General features: G+C 52.7%; 6 protein-coding genes across 6 annotated transcripts; 4 read left to right on the top strand and 2 right to left on the bottom strand.

Annotated features, from left to right (window-relative positions):
• Positions 1-83: 83 nt before the first annotated feature.
• Positions 84-1,631, bottom strand: N0V96_002300 (uncharacterized protein; the record flags this gene model as incomplete). The annotated part of the gene is made up of 1 exon (XM_053187662.1): positions 84-1,631. The coding sequence occupies one exon, from the start codon at positions 1,629-1,631 to the stop codon at positions 84-86; it is 1,548 nt and encodes a 515-aa protein (XP_053055166.1).
• A 593-nt stretch (positions 1,632-2,224) lies between these two features.
• On the top strand, positions 2,225-8,899 carry brr2 (Pre-mRNA-splicing helicase BRR2; the record flags this gene model as incomplete). Its single annotated transcript, XM_053187661.1, has 2 exons — positions 2,225-8,310; positions 8,368-8,899. The coding sequence occupies 2 exons, from the start codon at positions 2,225-2,227 to the stop codon at positions 8,897-8,899; spliced, it is 6,618 nt and encodes a 2,205-aa protein (XP_053055165.1).
• Positions 8,900-9,758: 859 nt separating this feature from the next.
• N0V96_002302 (uncharacterized protein) lies at positions 9,759-11,914 on the top strand (the record flags this gene model as incomplete). The annotated part of the gene is made up of 6 exons (XM_065756486.1): positions 9,759-9,963; positions 10,052-10,544; positions 10,615-10,966; positions 11,018-11,276; positions 11,354-11,820; positions 11,873-11,914. 6 exons carry the CDS (start codon positions 9,759-9,761, stop codon positions 11,912-11,914), a joined length of 1,818 nt encoding a protein of 605 aa, XP_065614855.1.
• An 827-nt stretch (positions 11,915-12,741) lies between these two features.
• Positions 12,742-15,177, top strand: ORC3 (Origin recognition complex subunit 3; the record flags this gene model as incomplete). The annotated part of the gene is made up of 7 exons (XM_065756487.1): positions 12,742-12,792; positions 12,845-13,060; positions 13,182-13,192; positions 13,242-13,470; positions 13,534-13,664; positions 13,717-13,990; positions 14,038-15,177. The coding sequence occupies 7 exons, from the start codon at positions 12,742-12,744 to the stop codon at positions 15,175-15,177; spliced, it is 2,052 nt and encodes a 683-aa protein (XP_065614856.1).
• A 1,998-nt stretch (positions 15,178-17,175) lies between these two features.
• N0V96_002304 (uncharacterized protein) lies at positions 17,176-17,697 on the top strand (the record flags this gene model as incomplete). Its single annotated transcript, XM_053187658.2, has 2 exons — positions 17,176-17,504; positions 17,574-17,697. 2 exons carry the CDS (start codon positions 17,176-17,178, stop codon positions 17,695-17,697), a joined length of 453 nt encoding a protein of 150 aa, XP_053055162.1.
• A 413-nt stretch (positions 17,698-18,110) lies between these two features.
• Positions 18,111-18,980, bottom strand: sec66 (Translocation protein S66; the record flags this gene model as incomplete). The annotated part of the gene is made up of 3 exons (XM_053187657.1): positions 18,111-18,401; positions 18,472-18,776; positions 18,875-18,980. The coding sequence occupies 3 exons, from the start codon at positions 18,978-18,980 to the stop codon at positions 18,111-18,113; spliced, it is 702 nt and encodes a 233-aa protein (XP_053055161.1).
• Between the last annotated feature and the right edge of the window lie 103 nt (positions 18,981-19,083).

A 19,083-nucleotide genomic window follows, 5' to 3' on the forward strand; every position in this document is an offset into this window, starting at 1 on the left:
GGCGTCCGGATTGGCTAGTTAGAGGCGTTGATAATGGCAAACAAAATTCATCTATGAAGGGTATGTAACAGCTGCAGAGTAAATCAAATATGATCTTCATGACCAATGAGACCGAGCTTCCCATCGATGACAGACCAAATATCGTCATGCTTAACCATGGATCCCTTGCTCTGATGTCTGATATGCTGCCTCATCCCGGACTTGTTTTCTGACCCTTGCGTTAACCATATGTCTTCCTCCGTCGTATCCCCCGCCTCCATCTCGGCCTGTTTCGGCTCGTGGCCCAGGAGCTTGTCAATGTCCTGAAGCGCCGTTGTAGAGCCTTCCAGTGCGACCTGGCCTTCCTCAATCTTCTCCGCAACAGTCTCCAACGTCGCAATCTTGGCCGAGTCTGCCGCGAACACCCAGGGCTTGACTCGGTCTGAAGGCACTGGCTTCTCGGCCATAGCTGTGGAGAAGTCCTCTCCGAACCCTGATTTGGGTCTGCCTGCCCCAGGCATAGGATGTCCCGGAAGAAGCTGGCTTTCTTCAGCGAGATGGTCCAGCGCCTGTCGAGTTTCCCTCGCCTGCTTAGCTAGAACATTATGGATGTGTGACTTTTGTGTGATCATCCCCTTCTGTTCTCGAGAAAGCGAGAGGAGTTTCTCGAGGTAAGGCAACAGGAGGTGCCCAGTGGGTGCTGGTGGGATGGACTGGCTTTGACCATTTGATGATGAGGCGTCATTGCCAGGCTTCAGGACCGGTTGCGTCTGCTCTGAGACGATGTTGAGCAGCGCTTTCCTCGACGCTACGTATTTGTTGTACTTGCTCTTGATTTCGCCCAGATGCTTGTCGATAGTGGTTTGTTCAGTATGGCCGCTGTATCCATTTGCCTGGTCGTCTGCTTCTCCTGAAGCCTTACTGAGCTCCGTCTCGATCCAGTTGATCAATTCAACTCGAGTAGCATCCAAGGCATGCGCCTTTGCCTCGTCGCTGACTTGACCTGCTAATGATGCTGTGTTTTGTCGAACACCGTTAAGGAGCTGCTCTTCACGCTGAAGCAGCAGTTTAGCTCTCAACACGACTTTTTCGAGTTGATCAGCCAGACCTCCCAGGTTGGTCTTCGTTGTACTGGCGCTAACAGAAAAGCCGCTCACAACCTCCTTTGGAACCTCTGGTAGAGATATTGACTTGCTGAAAATATCTTCTAGGTCAAGAAAGTCTGGTGATGCTGCGGGCTGACGTCCCAAAAGATCCAAATACTTTTGAACCGTCAGGAGGCGCTGTTGCTTCTGCCGTAGTTTGACAAGGGCCACATGTTGCTCAATCTGATCCCTAGGGTCGGTAGCCTTAGGCCGAGAAGGGGTGGCTGTTACCACTGCATCCCGCGTGATCTCGTACTCATTGCAGGCCTTGAGGTTCGCATTCAAAGCTTTGAGGTATTCCTTCTGTAGGCCTCTGACCTCACTTGTTGGCCTCACCCTGCAAGAAGCATCAACGAGAGACAATGGTTCCCTAATCGGCCCTGGTTGACGGCAGGCCTCAAGATGGATGGTCAAGGCACGCCGGATGTACGCCACCTGCTCCCGTGGTTTGACGTAAGGTTCAAGTGATGCCTGAACCTTCTGAATGGATTTGGGAACTGGGTCCATGTCGCAGAAGGCCTCAAGCTATGCCATAGAGAATGTTCCAGTTGTGCCAAGGATGGATGTTCCCGCCAGATCGAAATTTGGCCTCAAACCTCCTTCGCGTGTAAATATTGATGAATACTGGTACCGTGATTCACACAGCTGTGCTCCAGGGGTGGTGTGGATTTCCTGGGCCTCGCTGCTCCACCCTGTGTCGATGCAGTGACAGGTCGACGCCACGACGTCACGTGCAGCTATCTGCCTGAGCTGGAGTGCCACTAGCGCGTTTACCGCTTAGCGCCGTCTCCCGGGTTTTGCCATTGCAACCAGCAGATGAAATTTGTTCCGCGCGACAGGCGTCGAGACATCTATTACACGCCTCCGCCCACCTTAACCACATTGCGATACTGTTCTCATTGAGTCACTTGAACTTCGGGAACAAACCAAGACGATACTGTTATACTGGACGAATCATCAATTTAAAGGTCAACACGGCGTTATAAACGGAATAAAGACACGGCGCGAGCCGCTCGCTGCTGTCGCTCGACAAGCTCCTGCACCAATTCGATCATCGGGCGCAAACGAGACAATACGATACCCTCCAATTCATCGCCACAATGTCGAACCAAGACCAACACCGCGATGTATCCCAGTACAAGTACTCGGCCATGTCCAACCTGGTCCTCCAGGCGGACCGTCGTTTTGTTTCAAGACGAAATGACGAGGCCACGGGCGATCCCGAGTCTCTCGCTGGAAAGCTGAGCATTCGCGACATGGGAGCTCGCGTCGCTCGCGAAATCGCACCGAAACAAAAGAAGTCGACTGGTCTTACCGGCGTGGAACGTGGTAGTTTACAAGAGGGCGAGGACGTGCTCGCACGCGAGCAGAAGAAGAAGAAAGGCGAGAAGGCACAGCCGAGGGGTGCTGGTGTCCTGGGAACTGGCGACCTATTCGTCGAGGGTATCCGATACCGACCGCGCACACCGGCAACACGGGCGACGTTTGAGTTGATACTGAAGATCGTTTCTGACAATCTTGGTGATGTCCCCCAGACTGCCGTGATCAGCGCCGCCGACGTGACTCTGGAGTTCCTGAAGGACGACGACTTGAAAGACACAGAGAAAAAGAGAGAAATTGACGATCTTTTGGGTGTCTCAATGAGCGCGAAGGAATTCAACGAGCTCGTGAATCTCGGAAAGAAGGTCACAGACTACGACGCGCAAGACGAGGACGAGGACATGGACGACAATGCAGACGACGCCGACGGGGCCGAATTAGACGAAAGACAGGGTGTCGCAGTCGTTTTCGAAGATTCCGATGATGAAGAAGGAGGCATTGTGAATGAGGTCAGAGAAGAATCCTCCGAAGACGAGGAGGCGGATGAGGACGAGGACGAACCCGCCGCCGACGCGAACGATGCGATGGACATGGAAGACGACGCCATGGTCATTGATTCAGCCCCTCGGAAGCAAGCACAGGTATCAAAGCAGGCAAAGAGTGTCTCTGCTCGAGACATCGACGCATTCTGGCTGCAGCGACAGATCGGAAAGCTGTATGCGGATTCCCACGAACAGCACGATAAGACGACCGACGCTTTGCGCATTCTTTCCGGCGAGCCTGATGAGCAGGGCGGAGAGGACAAGTCACTCAGAGAGATCGAAAACGACCTCATGGAGCTCTTCGACTACGAGCATCATGAATTAGTCCAACTCCTTATTGAGAACAGGGAGAAGGTGGTTTGGCTTACCCGCCATTCAAGGGCTGAGACGGACGAAGAGCGAGCTGTGGTGGAGCGCGAAATGGCTTCTGAAGGTCTTCAGTGGATCCTCAATGAGAAGTTTGGAAAGAAAGGCGACGACCAAAAAGGACGCAAAATGGAAATCAAGATGGACCTTGACGCCCCATCATCACTCGCAAATGCTCTTCCCGCAGAAGACGAGCGCCCTCAAGGATTGGTGGGTGGTTTGCAACCGCGCAAGCTCATCAACCTGGAGAACCTGGTTTTTGACCAGGGCAACCATCTCATGAGCAACCCCAAGGTCAGGCTGCCGGAGGGTTCAACGAAACGAACGTTCAAGGGATACGAAGAAATCCACGTCCCCCCACCCAAGAAGCGCAGCGATGCCAGCGACACACTCGTTCCCATCACCGAAATGCCAGAATGGTCTCGTCTGCCCTTCGGCACTACCAAATCTCTCAACAAGATCCAGTCGAAGTGCTATCCAACAGCCTTTGGTGATGATGGCAACATGCTCATTTGTGCACCCACTGGTAGTGGAAAGACGAACGTGGCAATGCTTACCATCCTTCGAGAGATCGGCAAGAACCGCAATCCTGAGACTGGCGACATTGAGCTGGATAACTTCAAAATCGTGTACATTGCGCCCTTGAAGGCGTTGGTTCAGGAGCAAGTTGGCAACTTTGGAAAGCGACTTGAACCCTATGGCGTCAAGGTCTCTGAGTTGACTGGTGACCGGCAGCTTACTAAGGCTCAAATCGCCGAGACTCAGATTATTGTCACTACTCCCGAGAAGTGGGACGTCATCACGAGAAAGGCTACCGATCTCTCTTACACGAACCTTGTGCGCTTGGTTATCATCGACGAGATCCACTTGCTCCACGACGACCGTGGTCCTGTTCTGGAGAGCATTGTCAGCAGAACCATCAGAAAGACTGAGCAGACTGGCGAGCCCGTCCGCCTGGTTGGTTTGTCTGCGACACTGCCAAACTATAAGGATGTTGCTAGCTTCTTGCGTGTGGATATCAGCACTGGTCTCTTCCACTTTGATGGCAGTTTCCGTCCTTGCCCCTTGCGCCAGGAATTCATTGGCGTCACGGACCGCAAGGCCATCAAGCAGCTGAAGACCATGAACGATGTCACATACAACAAAGTCATTGAGCATGTAGGAGCGAAGGGAAATCAGATGCTCATTTTCGTCCACTCACGAAAGGAGACTGCCAAGACTGCGCGCTACATTCGTGACAAGGCTCTAGAGATGGACACTATCAACCAGATTCTTCGTCACGATGCAGGAAGTCGCGAGGTGCTCAACGAAGCGGCCAGCCAAGCCACCGACAAGGACCTCAAGGACATCCTTCCTTACGGTTTTGGTATTCATCATGCTGGTATGAACCGCATCGATCGTACGGATGTTGAGGATCTCTTCGCCCGTGGCGCTATTCAAGTCCTTGTCTGTACCGCGACCCTTGCTTGGGGTGTCAACTTGCCAGCGCATACCGTCATCATCAAAGGCACTTCAGTATACTCTCCAGAGAAAGGTAGCTGGGTTGAGCTCAGCCCCCAAGACGTCCTGCAGATGCTGGGCCGTGCCGGTCGTCCACAATATGATACCTATGGCGAGGGCATCATCATCACAACCCAGAATGAGATCCAGTACTACTTGTCGCTCCTCAATCAACAATTACCAATCGAGAGTCAGTTCGTCAGTAAGCTCGTGGACAACTTGAACGCCGAGATTGTGCTCGGCAACGTCCGTAGTCGAGACGAGGGTGTCGAATGGCTTGGCTACACCTACTTGTTCGTCCGCATGCTACGTTCGCCCGGCCTCTATCAAGTTGGCGCGGAATACGAAGACGATGAAGCTTTGGAACAAAAACGAGTCGATCTGATTCATTCTGCTGCTTCAGTACTAAGGAAGTCAAATCTTATCAAATACGATGAGAAGACCGGCAAGCTCCAGTCAACGGAGCTAGGACGTATCGCTTCCCACTACTACATTACACACGGGTCTATGGAGACTTACAATAACCTGATCCAACCCTCAATCACGACCATTGAGCTGTTCAGGGTATTCTCCCTGAGTGCAGAATTCAAGTACATCCCCGTGCGTCAGGATGAAAAGCTCGAGCTTGCTAAATTGTTGGGCCGAGTTCCGATCCCAGTCAAGGAGAGCATCGAGGAGCCTCACGCGAAGATCAACGTGTTGCTGCAAGCCTACATCTCACGACTTAAGTTGGACGGTCTCGCCCTTATGGCTGATATGGTCTACGTCACTCAATCCGCTGGTCGTATTCTCCGCGCCATCTTCGAAATTACCATGAAGAAGGGATGGGCGTCTGTGGCCAAGACCGCCTTGGATCTTTGCAAGATGGCAGAGAAGCGCATGTGGCCAACCATGTCACCACTTCGTCAGTTCCCCAACTGCCCCAGAGACATTGTGCAGAAGTCGGAGAGAATCGAAGTGTCTTGGAGCAACTACTTCGACCTCGACCCTCCCCGAATGGGAGAATTGCTTGGCATGCCCAAGGCAGGCAGAACTGTCTGTGGCTTGGTTGCTAAGTTCCCCAGAGTTGAGGTTCAGGCTCAAGTTCAGCCACTGACAAGATCCATGCTTCGAGTCGAGTTGAGCATCGCTCCCAACTTTGAGTGGGATGTTGAAATCCACGGCCCGGCGGAAAGTTTCTGGATCTTCGTCGAGGATTGTGATGGAGAGGATATCCTCTTCAGTGACCAATTCTTGCTGCGCAAGGAATACGCCGAGTCTGAGTCGAACGAGCACATTGTCGACTTCACTGTGCCGATCACAGAGCCAATGCCCCCGAACTACTTCATCTCAGTTGTGTCTGATCGCTGGATGCATTCCGAAACAAGATTGCCAGTATCATTCCACAAGCTGATTCTTCCCGAGAGGTTCCCTCCCCACACTGAGCTCCTCGAGCTCCAGCCTTTGCCTGTTGCGGCGCTGAAGGCCAAAGAGTATGCCAAACTGTACCCTGACTGGGACCACTTCAACCGCATCCAGACGCAAACTTTCAACTCGCTGTACAATACCGATCAGAACGTGTTCGTGGGTGCGCCGACGGGAAGTGGCAAGACAGTATGCGCAGAGTTTTCTCTACTGCGACACTGGTCTAAGGCAGATGCTGGACGTGCAGTCTATATCGCACCCTTCCAGGAGCTGATCGACTCACGGCTTGACGACTGGCAGAAGAGGCTTGGCGGTCTCCGGGGTGGAAAGACTATTGAGAAGCTCACGGGAGAAACCACTACCGACTTGAAGATTCTGGAGCGTAGCGACCTGATTCTTGCGACCCCCATCCAATGGGATGTATTGTCCCGCCAGTGGAAACGCAGGAAAAACGTTTCCACTGTCGAGCTTTTCATTGCAGATGAGGTTCATCTGCTCGGCAATAACATGGGATATGTCTACGAAATCATCATTTCGCGAATGCACTACATCCGAACCCAGACTGAGCTGCCGATGAGGATCATCGCACTTGGTGTCTCCCTTGCCAACGCTCGCGACCTCGGCGAGTGGATCGACGCGAAGAAGCACGATATCTACAACTTCAGCCCGCACGTCCGCCCTGTGCCCCTCGAACTCCACATCCAGTCTTACACCAACCCTCACTTCCCTTCGCTGATGCTTTCTATGGCGAAGCCGACTTACTTGGCCATCACGCAGATGTCTGCTGACAAACCCGCTATTGTGTTTGTCCCGAGTCGGAAGCAAACACGAGCGACCACGCGTGATCTGCTGACAGCCGCCTTCATGGATGACGATGAAGACCGTTTCCTGCACGCTGAGGTAGAGCAGATGCGCCCCCTCCTCGATCGCATTTCCGAGGAAGCGCTTGCCGAGTCACTTTCTCACGGCGTGGGATACTACCACGAGGCTTTGAGTCAGAGTGACAAGCGCATTGTCAAGCACTTGTACGAGCATGGAGCTATCCAAGTGCTTGTTGCTTCCCGTGACGTTTGCTGGGAACTCAACAGCACTGCTCATCTCGTCATCGTCATGGGCACGCAATATTTCGAGGGTCGCGAGCATCGCTATGTTGATTACTCCCTAAGCGAAGTCTTGCACATGTTTGGCAAGGCACTCCGACCTTCGAAGGACGGCAGAGGCAGGGGTGTTCTTATGCTTCCGTCAGCCAAGAGAGAATTCTACAAGAAGTTCTTGAACGAGGCTCTTCCTGTTGAGTCACATCTCCACAACTACCTGCACGATGCCTTTGTCACCGAGATTAGCACAAAGATGATCGAGTCTGGTGATGATGCTATCAACTGGACGACATTCACCTACTTCTACAGGCGTCTCCTGGCTAATCCCAGCTTCTACAGCTTGACCAGCACTACTCAGGATGGTCTCAGTGACTACATGTCTGATCTCATCCAGACCACCCTGCAAGAGCTGAGCGACTCCAAGATCATTGAGCTTGATGAGGACGACGGCTCCGTTGCGCCGCAGAACGCGGCCATGATTGCAGCATACTATAACATCTCCTACATTACTATGCAGACGTTCCTCTTGTCTCTGAGCGCCAAGACCAAGCTCAAGGGCGTTTTGGAAATCATCACATCGGCTACCGAGTTCGAAGCTATCCAGATCAGGAGGCATGAGGAGGGCATCCTCCGCAGGATCTACGACCGTATTCCTGTCAAGATGGCAGAGCCTGTGTATGATTCGGCCCATTTCAAAGCCTTTGTCCTCCTGCAGGCGCATTTCTCGCGAATGCAGCTGCCGATTGATTTGGCTAAGGATCAAGAAGTCATCATTTCCAAGGTCCTCAGTCTCCTGAGTGCAACGGTTGATATTCTCTCATCTGATGGCCACATCAACGCCATGAACGCCATGGAAATGTCGCAGATGGTTGTGCAGGCGATGTGGGATCGCGATAGCCCCTTGAAGCAGATTCCTCACTTTACACCTGAGGTTGTGAAGGTGGCAAACGAATTTGGGTATGTACCAATTTATGCAATGTTGATCTGCAAAACTAACGTCGAATTCTCTCACAGTGTCAAGGATATCTTCGATTTCATGGAAGCCATGAACCCCGAAGAGAACCCGGATTACGCCAAATTGATCAAGCGTCTTGGCCTCTCGCAGAAGCAGTTGGGTGAGGCTGCCGCCTTCACCAATGACAAATACCCCGACATTGAGCTTGAACACAGTGTTTTGGATGAGGACGATATCAGAGCCAACGAGCCTGCGTACCTTAGTGTGCAGATTCAACGACAAGTGGAAGAGGATGAAGAGTTTGACCCGACTGTGCACGCGCCGTTCTACCCGGCCAAGAAGTTGGAGAACTGGTGGCTTGTGGTAGGGGAGCAGACGACGAAGAATTTGCTTGCCATCAAGCGTGTCACTATCGGACGAGAGTTGAAGGTGAAGGTGGAGTTTACGGTGCCAACAGCTGGTAAGCACGACCTTAAGCTGTTCCTAATGAGCGACAGTTACGTCGGAGTGGATCAAGAGCGCGAATTTTCCATCACGGCTGCGGAGGGTATGGACGTGGACGACAGCGATGAGGAAGAGGACGAGGAATAGACGGCTCGGCAGATGGCAGAACCATCTCGTCCGTACAATATCGCAATGTGTACTATATCGATCGAGAGAGGAGTTGAAGGTAATAGACAATTTTGGTCACATTCAGTTCTTCGCCCTCATCAGAAATCATCTACAGGCAGCTCTTGTCCTCTATCGACAGGGTTGAGTGGCCTGAAGACCGGTTGCGCAGACAGCGTGCTGTGCGACAGTAGTTGCGGTGGTGCCTCAGCGGCCAAGGTGGCATAGGTAGGAACGCTGATCGACCGTGATTGATAACCTATCTCAAGTGGGAAAGGCGCAATTAAAGTCAAGTACGCATCTTGATTTCTTTTTCCTCAATAAATCACAGGAGGCAATGTTACCTGGATCGAGGTGTATATCTGTCGGAGGCGTTCGACAGGGGTCAAAGTGATATTGAAGTGAAGGAAGCGTGGCTGAGTCGAGGCAGCGGACGTTCGGTGGGCTGGGCATTGACCGGGCCACGTCCACGCTCCCTCTCACAGGCGTCGCGCAACTGAGACTCCGCGATTTAACTCGTCCCTTGGTGGATCAGCGCTAGTCACGTGTCTCCGCCGTCATCCGCGTCCAACTCCAAGAGTTTCTGCGTTCATCTTTTTCCAGGCCATTGCCTTTTTCTGCCACCACAACACGGGGAGCTCCCAATCGCGCCCATCATCCTTCCTGCAGCCAGATTATCTTCTACCATCGTCGCGACAACAAAAAATCACGAACCGCGCGTATCACGACGCGTGTTTCTTCCTTTGACCCATCGCCATTAGTCTTTGGCGTCGCGACTTACCTATTTACCCCATCCATACCCTTGCAACCCAGCTTCCAAGCTATCGCCACATCACCGACCATGTCTGACGAGCCGACCACCAGCGGTCAATCCGCGCCTGCCGCGACTGAGGAGGTGGAGAAGAGGGTTGAAGGAACCTCGCCTGCTGCTGAAGCTTCTGAGGCCCCCGCGACTGCTGCCAGCGACGCGAAACCATCCGAGTCTGAGGTAGCTGCCAAGGAGACCACCGAGGATGCGCAGAAGGAGGACTCCAAGAACCAGGATCGTAAGTCCCTTCTCCGTCGTAACTCAACCTTGACATCAGCACTTGTATACTCAATTGGCCATCTCGCTGACGCATTGCTTGACAGCAGCTGAGACCAAAGACGCGGAATCATCCGGCAAGACAGACGAACCATCCAAGGACGAGGACGCGGACGTCGAGATGAAGGACGCGACAGATGGAGCTGAGGCGAAAGAGGCGTCTGATCCTGTTGCCGATGATGCTGAGCAAGCGCCTGCTGCTGACGCCGACGCCGCTGATGCGACAGCTGATAAGTCCAAGTCGCGTCGGAGATCGTCCGGTATTCCGGAACATAAGGGCAAGAAGCTTAGCAAGAAGGCATCGAAGGCGAAGTTCTTCAACACCAATGCGCAACCCGGCGATCACTTCCTCGTCAAGCTCAAGGGATACCCTCAATGGCCCGTCATTGTCTGCGACGAGGAAATGCTCCCCGAGACCCTGCTCAAGAGTCGTCCCGTTACGGCGAAGCGTGCCGACGGCACGTATCGCGAAGACTTTGCCGATGGTGGCAAGCGTCAAAATGACCGCACATTTCCCGTCATGTACCTCCGGACGAACGAATTGTAAGTCAATTGATGATACAAGGTCTCAACCCGACCAAAAGACGTTCGATGCTAACTCGTGATTGTCCAGCGGTTGGGTACCAAACTCTGCTCTCCAGGAGCTGAACTCCGAAAAGGCGACCGAGCTCCTCACCGACAAAGTCAAGAAGGTCGAGCTGCGCGATGCCTTCGAGCTCGCTATCGAGCAACACCCCCTTGATTACTACAAGGACGAGCTTCAGAAATACCAAGATGAAGTAGCTCAGAAGCAGGCCGCCAAGGATGCTAGAGAGGCCGCAAAGAAGAACAAGAAGAAGACTCCTGCGGTCATTTCGGACGATGATGTCGACATGGCTGATGCTGCGGACGAGGAGGAGGAAGTCCCCGAACCCAAGGAGAAGACCAAGTCCAAGAAGAGAAAGGCGGACGAAGAAGCCGTTAGCGTAAGTTATCCGAGACGTGATAGGACTTTTCCTAGAGCTAACTTCCTACAGACCCCGGCACGGACTGATTCTGCCAAGAAGCCCAAGATCAAGCTGAACACATCCTCCACTCCTAAGACGACAAACGGAACAGCTACACCAAAGTCGGCTAAAGAGTCAGCCGCTAAGCCTGCGAAGTCCAAATCGTCAAAGAAGGAGGGTGCTGAGAAGAAGGCGGAGAAGGAAGTTCCTAAGGAGCCTGAGCTTACCGCTGAAGAGAAGCACCAACGCAAGGAGGCAAGTCAAGATGATGACAAGGCTCGCAGCCCAGGTGCTAACATATACTACAGAAGGAGGTTCTCTTCTTGCGCCATAAACTTCAGAAGGGCTTGCTTACCAGAGACCAAGAGCCGAAGGAGGAAGAGATGAAGATGATGTCAGACTACATTACTAAGCTTGAGAGCTTCCCGGACCTTGAGGTCTCGATCATCCGGGCGACCAAGATCAACAAGGTCCTCAAGGCTATTCTCAAGCTTGATTCCATTCCCAAAGAGGAGGAGTTCAACTTCAAGAGTCGTTCGCAGACGCTCCTTGACAAGTGGACCAAGATTCTCAGTGGTGGTGATGCCGCTGCTGCGTCCGCAACTCCGGCCCCCACCAATGGTGTCAATGGCACCTCCGGAAAGACGGAGGAGAAGAAGGAGACTTCTGCCGCTCCCAACGGTACTAAAGAGGAGAGCAAGGAAGCTGAAAAGTCCGAGGAGTCTGAGAAGCAGGCCGAAAAGGAGGCAAGTGCGAAGAAGTCCGAGGAGCCTGAAAAGGCAGAAGAAAAGCCCGAAAAGGCCGAGAAGCCCGCTGAAGAGCCCAGTGAGAAGGTAAGTAACAGTGTCTCATGGACATGGTGAGATGAGCTAACCAAATTCGTAGGAGGCATCTGCGGCCCCGGAAACGGATGAGGCTAAGGCTTAGGGAACCCGTTCACGTTCCCAAAAATCTTGAAAGTAAAGACAAGGCCCAGCCGACTGTGGGCGTCTCGGGCCATTTGGGCCTGGGCTCTTGCGTTTCCTGGCGTATACGGTTTCTCTCGAATCGCAAAAGCGATCTCAACTTGGTTTCGGTGTAAAATTACTTGTTCCCGTGTTTCTAAGCGGTGCAGCTGGGAATCGTTAGACGACAAGCAACTGCGGCAGTGCTGATCTCAGACGGCATGCATCGTCTTCGTCCAGTGAAGCGGGTTCATTGTACAAAGGGGTGAAGGCGCCCCCAAGGGAGAGGAATCCAGCCCAGAAAGGACAGTTTTGGCATCCACGGATGCTCGCATTGCCTGCGGCGACCGCTTGTTTGGGTTATGATGAGGCAGGTGTAGGATGGCAATGGCCTCAAGTTTTTTGAGGTAGAATGAAGCTCGCCTCAGGTCAACGGTTTGCGATGTTAGGAGGGCGAGGAGACTGGTAGTCACTAGTTCAACACGGCCTTGGAGAATTGGTTTAATGTCATTTGAATGGAAAACACCTTTTTCAAGACGTGTTTGCGTACCGACGCACTTCGTCTGCCAGTTCCCAGGCATCCAGATGTGCTATGTTAGTGGTGTTATAACCATAGGAACATTGGTATCACAAACCTTTACACACTGTGCACCCAAATAGTTCTGTCGAGTAAATTGCAGTGCTCCACGTCTCTGACACTGTGCAAGTCCGTGCTTTGAAGATGCAGACGACGCGTGCCAGTCAGAAAAGCGCGACCTCCATTGCAACGACACATCTTTTCACCGCAAACCACTCGCGACAACCCGCAAAATGAGTGCTGAAGAAGACCAAGAACCTCAATTCAGGCAGGAAGACCATCAGGTGAGTAATTCTGCTCCTCGCATGCGTGTGGGATGCTAACCTCTGTCTACAGGCTGCCTTCATCTTCCGGCCCCCTGGTGAGGAAGCTAGAGTGGACCGACCCGCCAAACGGCGCCGTTTGTCCAACAAGGCTGTTGTCGAAAAGGCGACTATCGCAACCTCTTCCTCGTTTGTGCCTCTATTGAACGGCGAAGAGCTGCCCGAGTGCGTAGCGCTCCGCGAGAAGCAATTCCAAACGAGCTGGGACCGGCTTGAGTCCAAAGCCCATGTAGGTAGAGCATCATGTCCAACTACTGGAATCTTGCGCTGAGCACGAGATCTGTCAGGGGAAACTGCGTGATGCCAACTCGGCCACTCTAGATCAAGTGACTGCTTTCATTCGTGATCAGTCTGGTTCACAGTAAGTGAGCACGGCGTGAGGTTGACTTGCACTACTGACGGCATCACAGGAGCAAAATCCCGACTGCCTTTATCATCACAGGCCCGAACATCTCATCTCAGGACCTATTGTTTGAACAATTGTCTGAAACACTTGAGGAGAACACGCGGAGCAAGTTCGTCAGGCTCAAGTCATCGGAAGCGTCCAATTTGAAGGCTGCTCTCAAGAAGATCATTGAGGATGCCACGTCCCGAGGATCTCCAGATGACGACGATGTCGAAATTGCATCCGGACAAGATGTAGGCTTTCTTTCCTCCGCTTGAAGAATGCAATAACGAGCTCACATACGTTAGGGCCGGAAGTATCTAAACTACGACCTCGAGGGTCTGTACGCGTTCTCAACAGCACAGAAATGCGATCACATTTTTGTCTCTTTCCAGGATAGCGAAGGATTCGACAGCGCTCTTCTTTCCGATTTGATCATCCTCTTCAAGTGAGTCGCTATCACGACAGATTCCAGAAGCATACTGACGCTTTGGGACCAGTTCCTGGAGACCCAAGATCCCATTCACGCTTTTATTTGGCATCGCAACATCAGTAGAACTGCTGCAGGCACGATTACTCAAATCCGCTTGCCAACATCTTTATGGTGCTCAGTTCGACGTTGTACAAACTGGAGCAATTTTGGAACAGATCTTCAAGCCGGCCATTGCGGGATCGGACGCTGCTCTGACTTTGGGAGAGAATTTGTTGCAGAGTTTCGTGGAAAGACAGCAAGACCAGGTCGCCAGCATTCAGTCTTTTATCGCATCAATCAAGGTAAGGCTTTGGACCTAAATCTGCAGCGGCCGGGCTGACATTTATAGTACGCGTACATGTGCCACTTTTATGCAAATCCGTTGAGTGTCTTTGCTGTGGAAGACGATGAAATGAACAGCGAACTGGTTCAGGACGTACATATCGAGTCAATCCGGTCGCTTCCTTCATTTCGGCGCGAGGTTGAGAAGGCCGTTGAAGCGAAGGATCTGAGATTAGCGAGGTCTTTGTTGGAGGACGATGACCTGCTGCGCGAAAAGATTTTCGACATTCCAGAGAAAAAACGGGAATGGGTCACCCGCCTTCTCCGCTCGCTCAAGCTCGTCCAGGCAACGGGAGTCGTTCAAGATAACTTTTCCTCAATGTACATGAAAGCAGTGGCCGAGGGAATTTCCCCTTCGTCCGATGGCTGGGACATTGTCGAAAGCATCAAGCGGATGCAACCGGATGACTTTGTCTCGATGCTGCAACGTGTTCAAGACGCCGTGGCCAGCGGAGATGCCCAGCTGTGTCTCACCGGATGGGAGTCCGAGGCCGGGGACCTCCCTTCTGTTGTAGAAAGCCTTCTCCGCGACTCAAAGGGGCTGCTCGGTAGAGCGAAAGAGGACGGTAGCACTTTGCGGAGCGCTTATAGTGGCCACAGCCGAGTCCTTCGCACCACCGTTGTTGCGCAAAAGGTGCAGCTCAGCCACGATTCGGCAGCCCTTTCCGAAGACGATAAAGCCTTCACCGAAATCGTGGACCGTGTCGGGGAAGTATTCCAAGACGTCATACACTGCGAACCGGCCGCAGAGATTTTCCTGCACGAGACATGGCTCTACGATTCCAAGACACCGTACCGCGACGTTTTCGTACCCCGACCCCAGGATGTCTTTGAGCGGAGCCTGAAGCGACCGCAAGACTACCTCGCATGTTCGTGCTGCAGCACCGACGAGGGCATCTCCACGACGATGCCCGTCACGTCGCTGTTGTATCATTTGTATTTGGAGACTGGTAACCTCATCAACGTCGCAGATCTATGGGCCGCCTTCTACGCCATGGTTGCCGGCGATACAGAGAGCGAAGGGAACGCCGACGAGCGGGGGGCGCTGGTATCCTTTTACCGGGGCCTGGCGGAGCTAAAAGCACTCGGCTTTGTCAAGATGAGCAGGAAGAAGACGGACCACATTGCCAAGCTCAAGTGGCTTTAGGAGCTGAAAGGCTTGTCAACGACGGCCTGTGACTGTGAAACGAGGCCGTGGCGTGAGGTTGCACGTCAGACGCGTAGTCCAGGAGAGATAATACGGGGTTTGGCGATGATGTTGTTTTGTTCAGTATCAGCGGGCAAAATTGATGCTTTACCCCTGCAGACCACCTTTCGTACGATCAGAAAGACGGATAGCGAGGCTATTTTGGAAGGGGGGACGGGTGCCTCTTTGAAGGAAATTTGTCATTGCGTTGATTTTTTTTAGGGTCGAGAAAAGTGTTCTTCTTGTTTGTCCTTGTCTAAATCTTGAACAAGGCCATTGTACGTCGACTTCTTTGTCTTCTAGTCGTCCGGGCCACCACGGAACCGACTGCTCAGCCCCCTTCACAAATCCAAGCTCCGTCCGCAAACCGCTGAAAGCACGGCTGTCCGATTTACCGGTCTCTGGCTGGGCAAGGGACTGTGCTAAGAGGGAGAAATATGACTAAGGGAAGGGAAATTGGGGAGGAGGGTAGAGGAAGTATGGCGAGGAGGACAAATGGGAGGAATGGGCGGATCTTGTCTCGGAACCTCCATATTCGGGGCGGAGCTGGCTTCTTGTTGCGGCCGGCACGCGACTCGTTTCTAGGCCGGCCGGACTGGAATTTCTCAGACATTTCATACGCAACGAGAAGCGCGAGCCCACCACCATCTATCCTTTCCGTCGCTGTGTCTCGCTCTTCCACCCCCTGTCGAGCTGTCACTTACCCGACCCTCTCTCTTCCTCCCCGCCCTCCGCCATGTCTCATGATGGTTTTTTAGGCGTATCGAGCAGATAAAGAGAGTCGACACACCAAAACCACCTGGACTTGTAAGTCCGAATAGAGAGCGAGAAGGAGATAAAGCGAGAGAGAGAACCGGCAGTCTGGGTAGGGGGGCTTATTCTTCCCCAAGCCCCTCAGGAGAGAAGTAAACGCCGCTTACAACCTCGCCTGACCTTACCCAGGATGGCAAACTCTGGCCGTCAACGGACAAAGCAGTCGTGTCTCGCCTGACGTATTAGTCGCCCTGCCGCAGCCCTCCTCGTCTTCGTTTGACTTCGGGTCCCAGTCGGTCGGGTCGCTTTGGTGGAGTAAAGCGAGGAGTGTAGTCTGGATTCCTGTTGTGACGGTTTCTTTCCCGTCTTTTTTCGCTGTTCCAGCTGCTTGTGGTGCCCCCATTGCCCCATTGATCAATCATCTTTCCTCCTTTGGGCGGTTTCTGTTCTTGTTGTTTTTGTCTCTGATCAAGGTTGCTGTTCCGGATCAAAGAAAGTCATGTCGAGGGAAAAAAAAGGGGGGAACAGTGTAGTGGGAGGGTTCAATCGGCTAGTGGCCGGGCCCCGTCCCTTTGGGTTCGGTTTGCTCGCGAACATACAAGAGAGGCGGTCTTCCGCATCCTCAAATGTGTGTAAATGCTTCAACATCGATCTCTTTCAGATTTCATTACGACAAGTTTCCTATCTCGAGAATCTATAGAAGTCCATCAACGTTTTGTCACACGAACCCGCATTACTTTCTAATTCACTCTCCTGTCTATGCAGGCATAGATCTAAAGCACAGAGCTTCTGCTTTTCTATTCAAAGAAACCAAAAATAAGACGAGAGGAGAGGACGGCATCAAAGCTGAAAGACGCCACAGTCTGTTCCCACGGAGATCATCATTTTATATCTTTTGAAAAACTTTACTTCATCACTTTACTTTCTGCTGAGAACCCATTTCATCACTTGAGTCACTACTACAAAATCACTTATTTTCTCTAATCCTTGCCATCGAACCGTGCTGCCGGTACCTTGATATTCGTAATACTCTTTTTCCCCCCCAAGAAAAGCACACACAGAGCTACCGAACTTAAGACATACCAATCTCTGGGGACGAACCGCATACTCCGGAAGAGCTTGAGAGGAGGATAAAAAGGGAGCCGAGAACGCAAGAGAGGAAACACCAGAACTCAAAGGCGAAAAAAAAGAAAATAGAAGGAAAAGATGGCAACCAGACACCACCACACCACCAGCGGCGGCATTGGCAACCGGCGAGCGGCACGCAACGCGGCTTTCCAGGAGAAGATGCGCCAGATGCGCCTCCCCCTGGCTCCCCTCGTCCAAATGTCGACGGGCGCCGTCCACCCGGCGTTCCCTGCGACGTTGCTCAACTTTTGGCTTCTCACCGAGGACCAGCTCGACGACCTGGCGCGCTTCTACCACCAGCGCAGCCCCTCGCCCTGGTCTGGACAGTACCCTTGCCCCATCACTTGGCAGTCGGGCCTCACCCTGGAGGAGAAGCGCAGGAAGATTGGCAAGTTTATCGGTCTTAGGTAAGTTTTGATCGTTGGCGACGTCTTTTCAAGTGTGAGAATCATGGACTGACGTGTATATCGCAACAGAGGCTGTGAGACTCCCATTCGGATACGTATCAAGACCGAGGAGCAAATCATGGAGGAGGCGCGGCAGGCAAGATTAGCGGAGGACGAGGAGGCTCTGAGAAGAAAGATGCCTTGGTACTCATGATCCTCGAGACCATGAAGATTGTCGTTTGAGGTTTTTGGTTCACCTTTCTTGATTTTCCTGCTTCCTTGCATGGCATTGCGTTGATATCACAACACATTTTAAGGCGTTGGTGGCAAAGCTTTCCACATAGAAATATACCCTCTTTGGACTCACGTCTAGGAAAAAGAGGGGTCAAACAAGATTTTTAGAGACTTTCAATCAATTCATGATGCAAAAACGTGCCGACTATGACCCTGAACGCCTAAAAACCTTGAAGCCGTTGGATGCTCCTTTTCCATACACCGAGGGGGATGAGGTATCTAATGACAATGTGGACGGTGCGGAGCGCCTGAGCGCATATTGATATGTGGACGGGACGTATGATGCGTGAATGGGGTGGATTTGCGGTATAGTAGAGATGGTGGCCGTATCGCTTATTTCTTGCCCTTCTTCTTCTTGGAGGGTGTGCTGGTGGTAGAGGCGGTAGAGTCAACGAGAACGGCGTCGCCATCGATACTAGGCGGGGCGGTCGAGCTCTTCTCGGACTCGTCGAGCTCCTTCATAAACTCGGTCTGAATAGTCGATCTGCGCTTCTCCCACCACGCCTTCTCCTGCTCGACGGTGTTCTGGACCTCCTCGAGGCGGTTGCGCACAATGGTGTTGGCGGCAATCTCGTTGGCGGACTGGAAGATGGACTGACCCCAGTTAGGGGCAAGAGCGTTGGCCTGGACATCATGTTAATACACGCTCTCCTAGTTTGATCAGAGTCCCAGGCTGTGGAGCAGGTGTACTGACCTCCATCACGACGTCGCGCAGTTCATCCTCCATCTCCTTCTCTGCGCGCTGGAAGCGCTGCCACAGATCATCACCGACGCTTCCCCGCTGCAGCAACGTGCTGCAGGCCTGCTTAGCGGAACGGATCTGGACCAGACGGTGGATATCCTCAACGGCGCGGCGGAGGAGGGCGGCTTTGACGACGGTGGAGGGGATTTTGGGTGCCTTCTCGGCGCCCTCTTCCGGAGATTCGAGGTGCAGCAGCGACAGGTAGATGTTGCGCTGCAGATGAGGACCGAACCAAGGAGCAAGGTTGGCGCTCTGGGCTGTAGCATTGAAAGAGCCTTGGTCAGTATTCGTGTTCTTTGAGGAGACTGTCGGCATCGCAGGCTGCTTTGGCGCGAAGGAGGTCGGTAGAACTTACTGGCTTTGCGCTTCCTGTAAATTGTGGAAAAGGTCATGAAGACGCCGCCGAGGACCGTAAGGTAGGCGAAAGGGAGCACAAGGCTCATCCAGTCGACATCGAACATGGCTACGGTTTATTGTGCGCTCGTAAGGATCGTGGTGGGAAAGTAAAGAGGATGAACGAAGGACAAGGAGTTTGCGGTTGCAGGCAATTTGTCGTTGGTGTTG

The sequence above is a fragment of the Colletotrichum fioriniae genome (assembly GCF_027942845.1).
Source record: "Colletotrichum fioriniae strain IMI 355084 chromosome Unknown scaffold_2, whole genome shotgun sequence".
Taxonomy (NCBI): Eukaryota; Fungi; Ascomycota; class Sordariomycetes; order Glomerellales; family Glomerellaceae; genus Colletotrichum; species Colletotrichum fioriniae.